This window comes from Cimex lectularius, unplaced genomic scaffold (genome assembly GCF_000648675.2).
Source record: "Cimex lectularius strain Harlan isolate CLEC.00 unplaced genomic scaffold, Clec_2.1 scaffold74, whole genome shotgun sequence".
NCBI classification, from domain to species: Eukaryota; Metazoa; Arthropoda; class Insecta; order Hemiptera; family Cimicidae; genus Cimex; species Cimex lectularius.
This window is the reverse complement of record NW_019392795.1, coordinates 265,768-280,847: the sequence shown is the minus strand read 5'-3', so window position 1 is coordinate 280,847 and position 15,080 is coordinate 265,768. Positions and strand designations below refer to the sequence as shown.

At 32.6% G+C, this 15,080-nt stretch overlaps 3 protein-coding genes and 1 long non-coding RNA gene across 6 annotated transcripts; 3 read left to right on the top strand and 1 right to left on the bottom strand.

The window, feature by feature from the left end:
• Window positions 1-82: 82 nt before the first annotated feature.
• Window positions 83-2,554, bottom strand: LOC106667571 (prefoldin subunit 3). The gene is made up of 5 exons (XM_014395607.2): window positions 2,036-2,554; window positions 803-930; window positions 577-742; window positions 400-512; window positions 83-342 (listed from the first exon to the last, which is right to left on the bottom strand). Exons 1-5 carry the CDS (start codon window positions 2,168-2,170, stop codon window positions 255-257), a joined length of 630 nt encoding a protein of 209 aa, XP_014251093.1. The 5' UTR covers window positions 2,171-2,554; the 3' UTR covers window positions 83-254.
• A 171-nt stretch (window positions 2,555-2,725) lies between these two features.
• On the top strand, window positions 2,726-7,302 carry LOC106667572. 2 transcript variants are annotated; one of them, XM_014395608.2, is made up of 5 exons: window positions 2,726-3,232; window positions 5,921-6,030; window positions 6,694-6,812; window positions 6,898-6,977; window positions 7,157-7,302. In XM_014395608.2, the coding sequence occupies exons 1-5, from the start codon at window positions 3,088-3,090 to the stop codon at window positions 7,285-7,287; spliced, it is 585 nt and encodes a 194-aa protein (XP_014251094.1). In that variant the 5' UTR covers window positions 2,726-3,087; the 3' UTR covers window positions 7,288-7,302. The 2 variants fall into 2 exon arrangements, 1 of the variants encoding a protein (XP_014251094.1); XR_001340598.2 differs by lacking the exon at window positions 6,694-6,812 and having other exon boundaries at window positions 7,157-7,268.
• LOC106667574 lies at window positions 3,627-4,537 on the top strand. Of its 2 annotated transcripts, XR_001340599.2 has the most exons (3): window positions 3,627-4,052; window positions 4,203-4,346; window positions 4,433-4,537. It is a non-coding gene; the product is annotated as an uncharacterized LOC106667574 (long non-coding RNA). The 2 variants fall into 2 exon arrangements; XR_002910497.1 differs by having other exon boundaries at window positions 4,203-4,537.
• Window positions 7,303-9,478: 2,176 nt separating the features above from the next.
• Window positions 9,479-14,979, top strand: LOC106667646 (protein MEMO1). The gene is made up of 8 exons (XM_014395723.2): window positions 9,479-9,688; window positions 13,094-13,175; window positions 13,277-13,345; window positions 13,419-13,531; window positions 13,592-13,703; window positions 14,159-14,378; window positions 14,446-14,550; window positions 14,610-14,979. The coding sequence occupies exons 1-8, from the start codon at window positions 9,640-9,642 to the stop codon at window positions 14,742-14,744; spliced, it is 885 nt and encodes a 294-aa protein (XP_014251209.1). The 5' UTR covers window positions 9,479-9,639; the 3' UTR covers window positions 14,745-14,979.
• The last annotated feature ends 101 nt before the right edge of the window (window positions 14,980-15,080 follow it).

Below are 15,080 nucleotides of genomic sequence, written 5' to 3'. Positions count from 1 at the left end.
ACTGTGAGCAATCAAAATGGGCCAAGATGCAGTCAAAGAACTGATCAATCTACATAGGAACTGTTTAAAATAAAAGTCAACATAATTCTATATTATATTTTAAAATATATTTAAACTTGTAAGATAGTTAATGACAAAAAGCATAACATAACTCTTAAAACGAATATTTACTGTGATTATAACAAAAAAAAAGTTATATAGAAAAAATAAATTATATGATTATTGGTGTAATATTTAATACATTCCAAACAAAATTAAGATGCTGCTTTCACTCCTGCTTGTCGTTTTACATTCCAGTTGTACACCCTCGCCATATTGACTTCCGTTGTTGTAAACTGATCCCTAGAAATTGAATATGACTTCAATAGACAAGTCAATAAAAAGTGAACTATAGTTTACCTCAAAAAGTCTAAATCATTTTCAACTCGTTCTAAATTCTTTTTCGCGTTTGATATATTTTTCTCCAACAATTCAATCGCTTCGTCTAACGGGTACTCGAGCATGACATTCGCCTTTTTAAACAAACAAAAAGTTTTAAATTGTTGGTTTAAAATAAACAGAAAAGTGATAGCTTACCCCAAGCCACAGGCAAACTTTATCCGTTGGGGGAATTGAAGCTTTTAAATAACATTGTTCTGCGAGGAGAAAGCTCAATTCGAAATCCTCTGTCTCGCCCTTCTTGTTCATTAACATTCTAATCATGTCAATAGACCTTTCTAAATCAGGGATCTGCACCTTCAACCTGACAATTCATGATAATTATTTTTGTTTAAACCCAGATTCCTTCCAATTTTTAATTTACCTATTTTTCTTCGATGTAAGGTTAAATTCCATGAATTTGTATTTGCTGTGTTGCTCTTCTAATTTCTTTAAAACAAGCTCGACATTCCCATTGATGCCTGAGCTTTCCATGTAAGATTCTACATCATCCTTTAAACAAATATAAATAATAATCAGACAATGCTTATTTTTCCCTAGTCAGTATTAGCTTTGAGTTCTCAATAATGGATCAAAAAGGAGATAAAAGGAACAAAGCTAAAAGAATATTATATCAGATAAAATTATTGATTAGTTTCATCTTGATAATCTGTATCACAGAGATTACTCCTGGTCTTTGTCTTAAGTGGGTTGGCCTGTTTATATGGTCACTGGTTTTATTTTGTGGTAGGGTTTCCAAAGCATATTTGCCACACTAGGAGTAGTTAGTTCCCAGCAGAGCAGATGTAGAATTGAATATAATATTTAAAATGAAATTCTCCAATTGGCGCTTTTTTTGTACAACTGTGGGTCCAGAACTTCAGTTTCAGCTAGAATATCTATTTGTTTGGAAGTAGGTTATATTCTCCCATTTATGTAAGCAACTTAGGCTGAAACAAATGGTTTCATTGCCTTCGATGAACATTCTGACAAACTCCTGACACGTTTGAAATAAATCAAATTCGATAGCTTCCTTCAATTCTTCAATCTCCTCATTCCCAGAAACAAACCTGTTGAACCAATTTTGCGCACTGTGCTAAACTTATTGTATCATAATCAAACTCAGTCCTGTACCATAATAAAAGCTATGTTAAAATTCATGAAATAAGTATGCACAAGTTGTCGCCTTTGAAGCCACGAGGAAGAAAATATACACAGAAATGTAAAGGCACTTTTTTCTTTATGAATTGATGCATTATCCTCTTAATATTATGTGACATAAATATCTAATCCTCAAGTTGATTACAGGTGTAAAGATTAAAAACCGCACGAACTTTTCTGGTTATCTGCTATTAGAAACAAAGCTCCCAGTGTGCACATAACTTGTATTTCTTTACATGCAACACGTTTAACAAAATATTAACCATCTATGCAACCACCAGGAGACATTGTTTCATATCTTAAATAAATAAAACATTTATTGAAAATTTCAAGTGGGGAGAAAATCGTGTCTTTAGAAATAATTAAGAAAAATCCGGCACGGTTTGCCTTTTTTTAGTAAACATCTCAATAGGCCTTTAGAATTTATTGTCTATATGTTATGTTAGGTATACCATACCAGAAATTCCATTTCGGGAATTCCTGAGAACGGCTTCGAGGTATCTTCATCGACCTTCGTCTCATCCTTCTTAGATGCGTCCTTTTCCTTTGGTTCTTTGCCAACTTCTTTGTCTTTCGTCGAGTCGCCTTCCATCGTGAAAAGGTCTGAAGAAATACGCTGTTATGCTTTAGGGAAGGATAAATCTTAAGAAATACACAGAGTCTGAGCCAGGTGCGAGCAATGAGACCCGAGACGATTTTGAAACCTACACAAAAGTCTCCACTGCCTTTGAGTTAATGCATCTTACAATAATGAATTTATCAAACTGTGATCGTTTTTGTTTTGTTATTTTTTAATTTATTTTTAGTCTAAACAATTAAATTTTACTTTATGTAGGGAAAATGAGTGACATCTAATAGAGAACGCTAAAAAAACGGATATAAAAAGGATTATGCTATTTACTGACTTAGACAACAATAGATAAATATTAAAGCTATAAAATTTAAATTCATTCCGAAAAATTAACATAATTATGTTATTTATTTATCTGAACGGGCACATGCCTAAAATACAATTACAATATTATCTTAAAGAATGTTTTAAAAAACGCCTGACTGCCAGAGAAAATAGAGCAATGAATAGTAAAACTATGTCTTTTACGACAATGTTAAGTGAATTATAAACAATATACGTTTTGTTTGAAAAACAAAACAAATGCTTATTTAAAAAAAGAAAGAAAATTGAGTTGTTAAAGTTAAACAATAAATTACTTGAAAGAATAATTTAGATAGCGTGCATCCTTGAGATCAAACTTGTCGGTTCAACCACTAGAGTCAATTCTAAAACGGTTTTTCAACCGTAGTGCTTATGATTGTACATTCGCGGTATTGGGGCTTCGAATGAAGTCATACGTTAACTTAAACTGAAAACCGATGTATTTTATAAATTGCTCTACCCGATTTGGAATGTTGAAAAGCTGCATTTTTCCCCGATTTCACTGAACTCCAGGGATTTCAGGACGTACGACAAGCGTAAAACTTTCTTTTTCTCTTTCAAAATCCGGGAGGGAAATGGATTTCGAGGATTTATGTTTAGACGTTATAAAAAGCGTCCAAGAGAGGCAGACAACAATAAAGGAACAGAAATTGGCACGGGAGAAACTCAACAAAGAGGAAGAAAAGTTCGCCCAAGAAAAATGGGAACAATGCCTGTCAGGTATAATATAAAATGTTTATTTAAAAATCTTACTTTCAAAAATATACCAATAGCTCTTTTTTCATTTTCTTTTACAACCCATTTTACTATGTGATCTTCACGTCACATCTATTATTTGCAACAGACAAAAAAAGAAACACAAGAATTGACTTTATGTTTATTTGTAATGACATGACAGTATTGATGAAACATTTATTTGATAGATTTAAAGCTAGGTTTCCATTGCGTGAAAATCTCTCGTGCAACTATTTCCCAAAACTGTCTTGCGTTTTGGACACCTAGCCAGGACTGCAAAACTTTTGGCATGATGATGTTTTGGGGTGAGACAACCAGCTGTCTGTTTTTTTTTTTTTTTTTTTTTTTTTTTTCGCGCATCAGTGTTTCGCGTTGTTTGTTTTACTCTAAATGCACTTCACTTGAGGATTGCATTCGGCTTAGAAGCTTTCATGTCTTATTTTTTGTGGTGTTCGTATCGGTGGTGATGGGAATATTGGTCAACGGTTGTTTTGGAAAGAAAACGACTTTGAATCTTGTCTTAATTTTTGCATGTATTAAGGTAGTTTTACATTATCACAACATGACACGTCTCGGATGCAAAGTGGTTCCTACAAGACAAACATTATTTCAAGTTTTCTATACATAGTAGGTATATATTGCATCTGAACCTGCCAGACACGACACCTATCATTCAAGACGTTCTGACATTCTTGAGAAGAATATTTTTTCTGACACAGTCTGTGCAGGTGCGTGTCTTAGATGAGCCCCTCTGATGGTTTGCAATAAATTTAGGCTCTGACAGTCTCTTTTTGACTTACGCAAGGTAAACATTTGCAATTATTCAAGTCTTGAGCTTGTTAGTTTTTTTTTTTTTTTTTTTTTTTTTATACAATTTAGAAATAAGAAAAAAAAATCCTATTTGTCATCCATTAAATTCGGTAAAATGGTCCAAAATTCCCCTTTTTTCTTTCAGCATAGGATGACTCCAAAGCGACAATAATGAATAAGCTGCTCATCTTCATACAACAAAAGAGCTATCGCGCACAATTCTTTGATTGAAAACCGAAAACTGTCACAACAAACTTTGCCATGTTGGAACTTGGTCTTGACTAACTTGGTAAATATATGTACTCTGTTGATTTGTCGGATCTGCATCATTTTGCATCTGCGACATGTTATGTGTGTTAATGTGAATTGTCACAGGACACTGTATATCCTGGTTCAGCCAGGAGTGCTTTTGGGTATGGAACCTTGGATGTGCGGCCTTCGAGGTCCTTGCTGATGAGAGAGTGTAATGTAAAAAAAAAACTGAAGGTGATAGAGGTGAATTTTAATTAAAAACAAATAAAATGTTGGTGAATAAAACATATATGATAAAGGTAAACGCTTTAATGAATAGAAAAATAATATTGATATGTCGACTAAAGATATTCTGCAGGCCCTGAGATTTTATTTGTAAATAGTTTAACTAACCCCTAATTAGTTGAGAAATTTATCGGCCTAAATAACTTTTTCCTTTAATTAGTCAAGAAGCTTATTTGAATTTGCTTTTAAAACTTATTAAATCCTACACTCATTCCTGGTGCCTGCCGGTAAAGTGTCCCTGAATGGAGTTTAATAGTCCCGAGATTTTATTTGTGTCAACAATTTGGATAAGAAGAATAGTTATAACCGGCACTTACATCAAATTTGTAAGAAAGAAAAAAGAATTAAGAGGGTGATTATTAAAAATTAGCGAACAATAATAATATTTATTTAGTTATCTTACTAAATATATAAAATATGGGGTTTAGCTGACTAGAGTTGTTCAACAAGCTTCTTATTTAAATTATGCAATACAAATGGCCCAATGATTTTATTTCTCTGCCAAGCTCAACTTCAATTAGGCGTTGAAAAGATGTTCAGCTGATCTAGCACTTTTTAAAAAACATTCCTCTATTTGTTAAGAGGTTTTTGTCATATTTATACCAAATAGTTATCACTCTCTTCCTGGGTCCTTTCATCCCTTTAGGGGCAAACCCTCACATCATCCTGTAATCAAATTATCTGGCGATAGGTCATTCGTGTTTCCGAATATCTTCTCCAAATTAGGAAATGGGTTTTACAAATGCGTGTGTTATCCTGAATAAAAGAATTAGTACAAATCCTACCAATCAAAACAACAAATCCATTTCATTACACAACTCAGAGTAGAATGGGCTGTGAGCCTTTGATGATAAGGCCTTGAAGGGCATGGACCTCAGGCCTTAGAGCTATGTGACAATATTGTTAAAATCTGCAAATATCAGTTCACTATCGTTGATTATATTGAATGAGAATAGTCTTAGCAGGTTCAGATGATGCCCAATGAGGCTAAGGCCACACTGGAGTGTCTTGCTTAGTGCTTAGGAGCGCAAAGACACCTGGTGAACAACAACATAGAACTTTGAGACCGGCCGTGTAGGACAAGTCAGCCACATGAGTCACCTGGTATTTCTAGACGAACAGTAAAGTTGGTTTTTCCTGGCGTGTGGTCTAATTGGCGCATCCCATGGCTTTGTAATTAATAATATGACAAAAGTATTGTAAAATGGTTTGACCCCTTCTAACGCCCTCCAGTTGGACATTAAACCCTCTTGTGCCACTGGAATTACTGTACTGTGCAAATAAATATGTAAAATACTTTCAATAGAATGATGTAAATTGTTTCAGATTTAACTGATCAGAGAAGAGAAAAAGAAGAAGAATTGCAGAAAGTTGTGGTGATGAAAAAAAACGATGAAGACCTTCAGAAGCAAATTCAATCACTTCAAGAAGAAATTGTAATTGAATATAAAAAATGGTTTATTGGTTTTAAAAAGAATATAGTTTGGGGCATCGGTGGCTGCAATTGTTAAAGTGTCTCGGTGCCCATCACTGTAAGGTCCTGGGTTCAAGTTCAGGGCCACTGGACATACTTACAAATGGGCTTTTTTTTCTTTTCTTTTTTCCTCCAAAAACACCTGCACCCCTTGAAAAAATTATAGCCTAGTTTTGGTTGCTTCATTAATTATTATGTGGGGTTTTATTTGAAGTGATCAATCTTATTTTTATGCATTCCTTTTATTGAAAATGCATTTCAAGCCACACTGTGGCTTCTTTGTTGTTAATTTAATTAATATTTATTTATTTCCCTTAAGTACTCAGAGATTAGCTTGTGCAGTATTATAGTCATACCGCATAGGGGGAAGGGAAGCATGAAAAAAGGACAAGGGCAATGGCAGGAATTAAACCCATGACTGCAGGGTCTACAAGTAGAGAGCCTAACATACTGACTACACGTCTACTGCAGTCCTCTAATTATGATGGTAATAGTTTTAATATCCTAAGGAGGGGCTATAGTGTAGGACTACAGGGACTACAGTACAAAAATAAGGATGATTACTTCAAATAAAAGCAAACATAATAGTAATTTTTTACGTCAATCAATTGTATTTGTTTTTCAGAAAATAATCCAGTCAGACAATGAAGCAAAATTGTCTAATCTTTTACACTTTAACAATAGAAAGAACAGAGCACTTGGCTCTCTCAGTCTGAAAGATCAGATGTATATGGAAAGTTTAATGTAATTTCCTTTCTTTTTTTAATTAGTTGAACATTTAAATTCAGTGTTGTAATTAATAATGTTAATTATCCAATTGATATTTTAGGAAAAGGCTTAAGGCATTTAAAAAGCTCACATGTGTTTACTGGGACTACACATTTTGCGATCATAAAACCCTTTGTGGGTGTATCCTTTTTTAATTCATTATATATTTTATGAGTGTCTATTCTCATTTAATTTATTACCATTTACATTTTAATTGTGTAATATTAAAACTCTTTCATGCTTGTTGAATTCTTTTATTATTTTAAAAGTTGAACACGTTGATGTCTATTTACATTATGATTTCCTTAATATATTATCAGATATTTATAATAAAAAGTGCAATAAGGCCAAGGCTTTTAAAGTAAATTTGCTTAACAAGGAGAAGAAAGAGATCGCACATGAACTATGGTCATTTATTTATGTTTGTATATATAATGTAAATAATGTTTAAATTTAAATAAAAAAATATATAATAATATAAATTTGATATTTTTTGTAAAAATTAAATGTAATTTTATTCAATTTTTGTTAACTGTTTGAAACTATTCCCTTCATTGTCATGACATTAAAATTGCTTCTCCTATATTTTGATGTTTTACATGCCCTTTATGGGCATCGTTTCAGAACAACGTACCTTTCTTAGAAAAATCCCTGCATTTTGAAGTTTTGTTGTTTGTAGGGTGTGGGGGATGGTCAATTATGGTTAGGGTGGGTTTCACGGATGTAATAATAATAATTGGTGGGGGGGCATGGGTGGCCACAACAGTTTAGGCTTGACACGGCACTCATCTGTAAAGCCCTGGGTTCAAATCCAGCAACCCTGCATTCGATCACAACATATTTATAAATGGGCTCTCTCTCTCTCTCTCTCTCTCTCTCTCTCTCTCTCTCTCTCTCTCTCTCTCTTTCTCTTTCTCTTTCTCTTTCCTTCCCCCAAAAAATAAAATTGAGTTCAGATGTTTACATTGACTTTTTTGTAATTAATGAATAAAATGTCAATCAAATTTGGTAACCCCTCAGCAACCTTATGAATAAGAAAGACCAGAGGCAGAAGAGGAGAAAGACAAGAACTTTGAAATGGAAGAAAATAACTTTCTCAAGGAATCTACATTCTCGCTAATAACATTCTTTTATTATCCAGATGTCACATTCTCCTACTTCCTTGATACTCCTCAACATCAATAGTACTTGATATTCCTCAGATAAACAACCCCTTCCTCTCACGCTAATAAATTACATGCATTCCAATAAATTAAAAATAACAAAACACCCGATACAAACGTCTGGTCGCATTTGTATGGCTATACAGACAAGTAGAACATTTTGTTTGTTAAAATTTTTTAGTAAATGTGGGTGATTATCCAATCCAAAAATATTACATACAGAACAAAACAAACATAAACGTAATTTCTTAGAAATGTTTCGACGTCAAAAATCCAAAAATATTACATACAGAACAAAACAAACATAAACGTAATTTCTTAGAAATGGTTTATATCAACAGAGATAAACACAGCATCAATTACAGAACAGAGTGTAAACTCAGTCGCCAATATCATTAATCAAATTTAATATTGATAACAGACATATGTCATTACATTACACTACCTTTCTATATAATCCTGAAAGGATAATCTGGCTGAACCATTACCAACACATTGTTTCTCTTCGTTGGCTCTTTTCACCTCAAAGAAGCCATCGCCTTATACAAATGTCTTTTCTAAATCGACTTCCTTCCCCACCCCTTCAAAATCCAACGTATATAAACATAAAACAGCAAAATCTCACACAAGAATGGACAATTACACAGAAGACAAATACTTACAGTGAGTAGAAATACTTTGATTGAATATAAAAAATACATTTTGCATTGTATAAATTCACTTTTCCACATTCTAAATGTATTTGTTAAATGTAAACAATGTTTGTAAATCCCAGGCCCTGAAGATGATCTCAATAAAGATCGAAACGTTGGCACGATAAAGAAAATGTTTTTCTGAAACCTACATCACACCAGACCGCATCTTACGATTTCTGAATAATTAGTTTTAAGTAAAAATTTTAAAAAAAATTGAGTAAATGAACACAGACTGCTATAAAACAAATAGTCAAGGGGATATAATGCAATTTAAATTTACTTTTAGCCTATTTTTAACAATTTTTTTCAAAAACGAAGTATACCAGAGTCCTGTTGTGAAAGGTTGTAAATAATTAGAATATTATAATATTGTCAAGGGGATATAAGACCAATAAAATTTACTTTTAGCCTGTTTGCAACAATTTTATCAAAAAGTTGAGGAGTCCTCTGTTGTGAAAGAAAATTATGAGAAATTGTGAACGATTGTAAACAATTCAAACATTAAAGTTGTACAACATATAAAAACAAGTGAAAATTTAAAAATTCAAATAATCTTTAATGAAACTTGAAAATGTTGCATTTATAGTATCTGCATTTCATAATTCCCTCCTGATGAAGCCTATTAACGCTGTAAAAAAATCAAACTATAATCAATTTGGCTTTTAAAACGAATGTCTTACAGATGGGTAATTAAGTAAAAATACTTACAATTCTGCATAGATTTATATTGATTTTTAATTATTTGTTTTTTAATAGTGTTGATCTAGGAGTGGTCTGTGGAGAAAAAAAACAACTCGATCCCAAATCAAGTCTCCAGTCCGTTCAAACACTGAAATTGTTGTTTCAGTGTATTATTGTCACTTAGCTTTTTTTATTATTTCATTTAGCAGTTAGTAGTGTCGTTCTCTCGTACATATTTTAATTTGACATAATCGAAGAAATACGATGTCTTTCAGAAAAGCTTCTCACGCTGGTAGCTGGTATTCGGATTCGGGTGAGAGCCAATTGGAACAAAATTCCAACATCATAATTATTTTATTTGCCAAACTGTCCAATTTAGGTTTTCTTAAAATTGTTTTTTGTTGCGAATGCCTTCAGAAAAATTGACAACACACAATAATAGTCAATTTTTTGCTAATCGAATCTGTCATTAGTGATTTTAATATTAATCGAAAAATAGGTCAAAAAACTTAAGATATCAACTTTATCAATTTAAAACGGCATATAAAATGCTTCATCTCACTTTTATTAATGCTATTCGAAGGCTTAAATTACTCTCTTACTGACAAAATTCATGGGAAAACCTCTATCATTGAAAAAGTAAATCATCATCAGGTGATAAAAGTCATATTGGTGAATGATAATGGTCGACAAACTTGTTGAATGTTTATATTAAAAAAAGAAAAAGTATTTTTTTTTAGCTTATTAGCGTATTAAAAGTTTGGGAAAACGGGCAATTTCAACAGGCGTAGACTTGCTTTACAGAGAGATCTGAATGTGTAACTGTTGTGGTCTGAGTAGGTCAAATATATTGTGGTGATATTGTACTTTAAATTCACATTTACTCCCCATGTTAATGATAAAGTGAATAAGGGCAAAGCAGCCATCCACGTACTTTTCTCTCTGCTCTTTCACCCGCCGATAAACATCTCCTATCCAAGGTAATGATCTGACAGATGCTCCTGAATGCGTTCCCCTTCTGGAGTCTCACACACAAGACTAATGTCACCAGGCTGCGGATTATGTAAAGTTTCTGAGGTGACAGACTTTCAATTAATATGAAAAAATAGGTAAAAAACTTAGATATCAACTATATCAATTGAAAACAGCATATAAAATGTTTACTTTCACTTTTATTACTGCTACTCAAAGCTTAAATTAGTCTCTTACTGTCGAAATTCTTGGTAAAAGCCTCATCAATGAAAAAGTCAGGTGATTTGTTTTTGAAATATCATACATTATGGTCATATTGGTAAATGATTATTTGTAGATCGTGAGATGCAGTCTGGTGTGACGTAGGTTTTAGAAAAACATTTTCTTTATCACGCCAATGTTTCGATCTTTATTGAGATCATCTTCAATGCCTGGGATTTATAAACATTGTTTAAATTATACAAATAATTTAGGATGTGAAAAAAAAAAAATGAATTTATACAATACTAGAAATTTTAGACTCAAAGTATTTATACTCATTCAAAGTGTTTTTTATCTGTGTAGATGTGTCGTGTTGAGAGTGCCAGTGAGATATTGATGTTTTATGTACATATACGTTGGATTTTGAAGGGGTGGGGAAGGAAGTCGGGACAGAAAACATTTTTATATGACTCTTATATGGCACTCTCAACACGATACACAAGAATGGCACAATTTACACAGAAGACAAACACTTTGAACCCTGAAGATGATTTCAATAAAGATTGAAACGTTGGCACAATAAAGAAAATGTTTTTCTGAAACCTACATCACACTAGACCGCATCTTACGATTTCTGAATAATTATTTTTATATGAGTCGGCTTCTTTAAGGTGAAAGGAGCCGACAATGGGAAAGAATGGGTAATGGTTTGGTCTGATTCTCCTTTCAGGATTTTATAGACGAGTATAATTAGGGAAAGGAAAGCTAAATTGATGAAGAATTAGACTATGTAGAAATGTTTGATGTCAGGAATGTAATGATTGTTTTATATGTTTTGTGTGATGTGATAATGATATATGTATGTTATTGATATTGAATTTGATTAATGATATTTTAGCCTAGCTGCAACTAAGTTTACATATGTCTGTTCTGTAATTGATGCTGTGCTTATCTCTGTTGATGTAAACCATTTCTAAAGTTACGTTTATTTTTGTTTTGGCCTGTGTTTTAATATTTTTGGATTGTTGAAGTCGAAATTGTGTTGGTGTTCAAATTGCTAGGTAGCCAGTGCTGTAGGATTTTGTCTGGGTTTTTTGCAGTCATAGATATGTTGCTTTACTCTCTCATTGGGATGTAATTCTGATGTAAGTTGCCAGTTTAAACAATTGATTTTGTAAATTACATTAAACTTATTTGTTACTGGTTTGGGATCTTTCATTTTGGAAAAAATTGTGAGAATTGTTTTATAGTTTTTAAAGGCTATTTTAAAGTTATCAGAAGAAAGAAATGTGTTTAATTTATGTGATAGGCTGTGAATGAATGGTGAAGTGGTGAATGGCATGGTACATCGGTTTGTCTGTCTTTGATAGATTTGAAATTACTAATAGTATTATTAGTAATAGCAGATGGTGTTAGTGTTGAGTTGTAGTTGTTGATTATGTGTTAAGGGTAGTGATTGTTATGAAGGATATGTTTGTATATCTTTATGTTTGGTGGTGAAAAGATTCATGGCTTAGGGTAATACTTCTGTGAAGTAGCTCATTAGCTACCACATATTGGTGAATGTTGATGTTCGATAAACTTGTTTAAAGTTTATAAAAAAGTTTTTTTTTTTAAAATAAATTTTCTTAGCATAAGGAAAGTTAGGGGAAACAGAAGCTATATGATCACTTTTCCCCTCTGCTCTGTCACCTGCCAATAAACTTCTCCTGGACAACGTCAGGCCGATGGTCCTGAATGCGTCCCCCTCCTGGAATCAAACACGCAGGACTGTTGCACACAGGCTGCAGGTTGTGCAGAACAAGTTTCTGACGTGATATACATGCCTATCGGAACTGTACAATCTGACAAACGCGTTGATGCTGCTGGAATACATCAGAGATGTAGCCATTAAATTTTTAAGCAATGCGAAGATAGTACCAGTAGAGTCTGCTGCCAAATAGGTAATTATTGTTTGGATGACAAATGAGAATAAAGCTCTCCTATAATTTGTCCATGATAGCTGGGGTTGTAATATTTTATTCCCTAATAGAAAAAATAATTTAATTAAATGAATAATAATTTTCTTGTAACTTAACTAGGTGAAGGTATGTGGAGACAGAAACTCCACTAAACCACTATTTAATATATTATAAATAAAATTTTATATTCTGTTTCTTGAAGTTATGACAGTGATTTAATTATTTGTTGATAATTGATTATTGGTTAGTTTATTGTATTTTTTAATTTAATCAATTACAAAAAATTGGCCATACGAGTTTGTTAAATTGTGAGATTTCCTCTATGGACTGCTGATTGATAGATCAAATTATATACGTTCGTGTTAAATTCATCAATATATCTCGAGCATTCCTTAGGATGTCCCCTAAAGGAGCTGTTATTTTATTATTTGATTCCATTTATGAACATGACTAAATATTATGAAAATATCTTATTTTTAGCTTGCACAGCAAAAGCTGCTATTGATTATCTTTTAACTTTGTTTATAAAGGTTTAGAATTTGGAGATTCTTAAGCATTTTTTTGTAATTGGCTCGTTATTGCAGGGAAAGAATTGAACAAACAATTGGATAATTGGTTGAACAATGCCGAACTCCTTCATGGACCAGCTCGTGCCATAATTGCTCCGTAAGTGGAATATGTGTAATTATTTATCTACATTTTATAAATAGAAAACACTTTATTTTTCTTAAAAACAAATAAATAAAAATAAAATATTTTATTTCCAGGCATGCTGGTTATCAGTATTGTGGAGCTTGCAGTGCCTTTGCTTACCGCCAAATAAGCCCGATTGTGGTGTATGTAAATTTCCAGATTTTATTGAGTAAACAAGTCATTCGGAAGTAATGATGTTTGTTTTTACTTTTTAAGGAAAAGAGTTTTTATACTTGGCCCATCTCATAACGTACGCTTAGCAGGATGCGCCCTTTCAAGGGCTTCAAAGTATAAGACACCATTTTACGATTTGGTCATTGATACACAAGGTATAAAAAATAATTTTTAAGTTTATAAAATTGTTTAATTTGTTGATGAAATGTGTCCAGTCTATTCTGAACTTGATTCTACCGGTCAGTTTGAGAGGATGGATATGGTTGTCGATGAAGAAGAGCATAGCATCGAGATGCACCTGCCTTATATTGCCAAAGTTATGTCAGAGTAAGTAAGATGTGTAAATTATATTTTATGTGTGGTGATTAGTGACCATTAATTGATAATTATTCAGAAATCGTCTGGTGTGTGTGGAATAGTTGTTTGTAAAATTGATTGTCGTATGTAAAATATCCGTTAACACAGAAGTGTTGGATCATTGTTACGAGCGCGTTCTTTGATAGAGTTGTGTGTGGTGTTATGTTGGACCATTTTTCTTTAATAATGTTCAGTGTTGTTTCTATTGGTATGTTGGTAAACAATGATGAAACATCTAAATGTATTTGTTAAATGTAAACAATGTTTGTAAATCCCAGGCCCTGAAGATGATCTCAATAAAGATCGAAACGTTGGCACGATAAAAAAATGTTTTTCTGACACCTACATCACACCAGACCGCATCTCACAATTTCTGAATAATTATATTTTATGTATATAAAATTTTCAATATTGTTCTTTTGTAGTTTTAAAGATGGATTTACGATAGTGCCAGTTCTCGTCGGTTCTCTTAGCCCCGATCGAGAGGCTGCGTATGGACGTATTTTTGCCCGTTACCTAGCCGATCCTCAAAATCTTTTTGTGATATCATCTGATTTTTGTCACTGGGGGCAGAGGTTCCGTTACACTTATTATGATAACTCCTACGGTGAGATATATCAATCAATCACCAAATTAGATAAGACGGTTTGTATGTCTTTTCTACCATTTTTTTAAATAGAGATCCAATATTTTATGTAATCTATCGTTTTAGGCGATGGATATAATTGAAACACTCAATCCTTCTGATTTCACTGAGTACCTCAAGAAATACGGGAATACTATATGTGGCCGACACCCTATTGGTGTATTATTACAGGTAATTAATATTTAAAGTACAAAGAAATTAAAATTATAACTTTTTCGTCTTTATTTCAGACTGCTCAGCAGTTAGCCAAAAGTGGCGAACACAAAATGTCTTTGAAGTTTTTAAAGTACGCTCAGTCAAGCCAGTGTCGTAACATGAACGATTCCAGTGTCAGCTATGCATCTGCCTCATTAATATTTGAATAATCTCATTTAAAGTAATATTATTTATGCAAACAAATTTCAATGTAGATAGACATTCATGAGCAGAAAAAACCTCAAAATTTACAGGGTTATGCTCGTATGTACACTCGTCAGATCTCTTCTGCTTGTGGGCCAAAAATTATTTAATTATTTTGTTTGCACTTAATTAATCAAATAAATATATATTGCTTACATGTGATGTAATCTATATCAATTTAAACATAAAATATCATATTAATGTTTGTTTGTTTTTAAATAGAATTTTAATATTTTAGAGCACAAAATAATTGTTTAAATTTTATAAGAAATTTCACAAGTAGTGAATTTTGGGTATTTGAT

What these genes read in the sequence shown, in the direction of transcription:
- LOC106667571 (XM_014395607.2), bottom strand. Translation starts at nt 2,170, where the DNA reads ATGGAAGGCGACTCGACGAAAGACAAAGAAGTTGGCAAAGAACCAAAG. An exon ending in TTCCCGAAATGGAATTTCTG is followed by an intron (nt 931 to 2,035) that starts GTATGGTATACC and finishes ATTTGTTTAAAG; the next exon opens with GATGATGTAGAATCTTACAT. An exon ending in AAGTTTGCCTGTGGCTTGGG is followed by an intron (nt 513 to 576) that starts GTAAGCTATCAC and finishes TTGTTTAAAAAG; the next exon opens with GCGAATGTCATGCTCGAGTA.
- LOC106667572 (XM_014395608.2), top strand. Translation starts at nt 3,088, where the DNA reads ATGGATTTCGAGGATTTATGTTTAGACGTTATAAAAAGCGTCCAAGAG. An exon ending in ATGGGAACAATGCCTGTCAG is followed by an intron (nt 3,233 to 5,920) that starts GTATAATATAAA and finishes AAATTGTTTCAG; the next exon opens with ATTTAACTGATCAGAGAAGA. An exon ending in ATGTATATGGAAAGTTTAAT is followed by an intron (nt 6,813 to 6,897) that starts GTAATTTCCTTT and finishes TTGATATTTTAG; the next exon opens with GAAAAGGCTTAAGGCATTTA.
- LOC106667646 (XM_014395723.2), top strand. Translation starts at nt 9,640, where the DNA reads ATGTCTTTCAGAAAAGCTTCTCACGCTGGTAGCTGGTATTCGGATTCG. An exon ending in ATTGCCAAAGTTATGTCAGA is followed by an intron (nt 13,704 to 14,158) that starts GTAAGTAAGATG and finishes GTTCTTTTGTAG; the next exon opens with TTTTAAAGATGGATTTACGA. An exon ending in TCACCAAATTAGATAAGACG is followed by an intron (nt 14,379 to 14,445) that starts GTTTGTATGTCT and finishes CTATCGTTTTAG; the next exon opens with GCGATGGATATAATTGAAAC.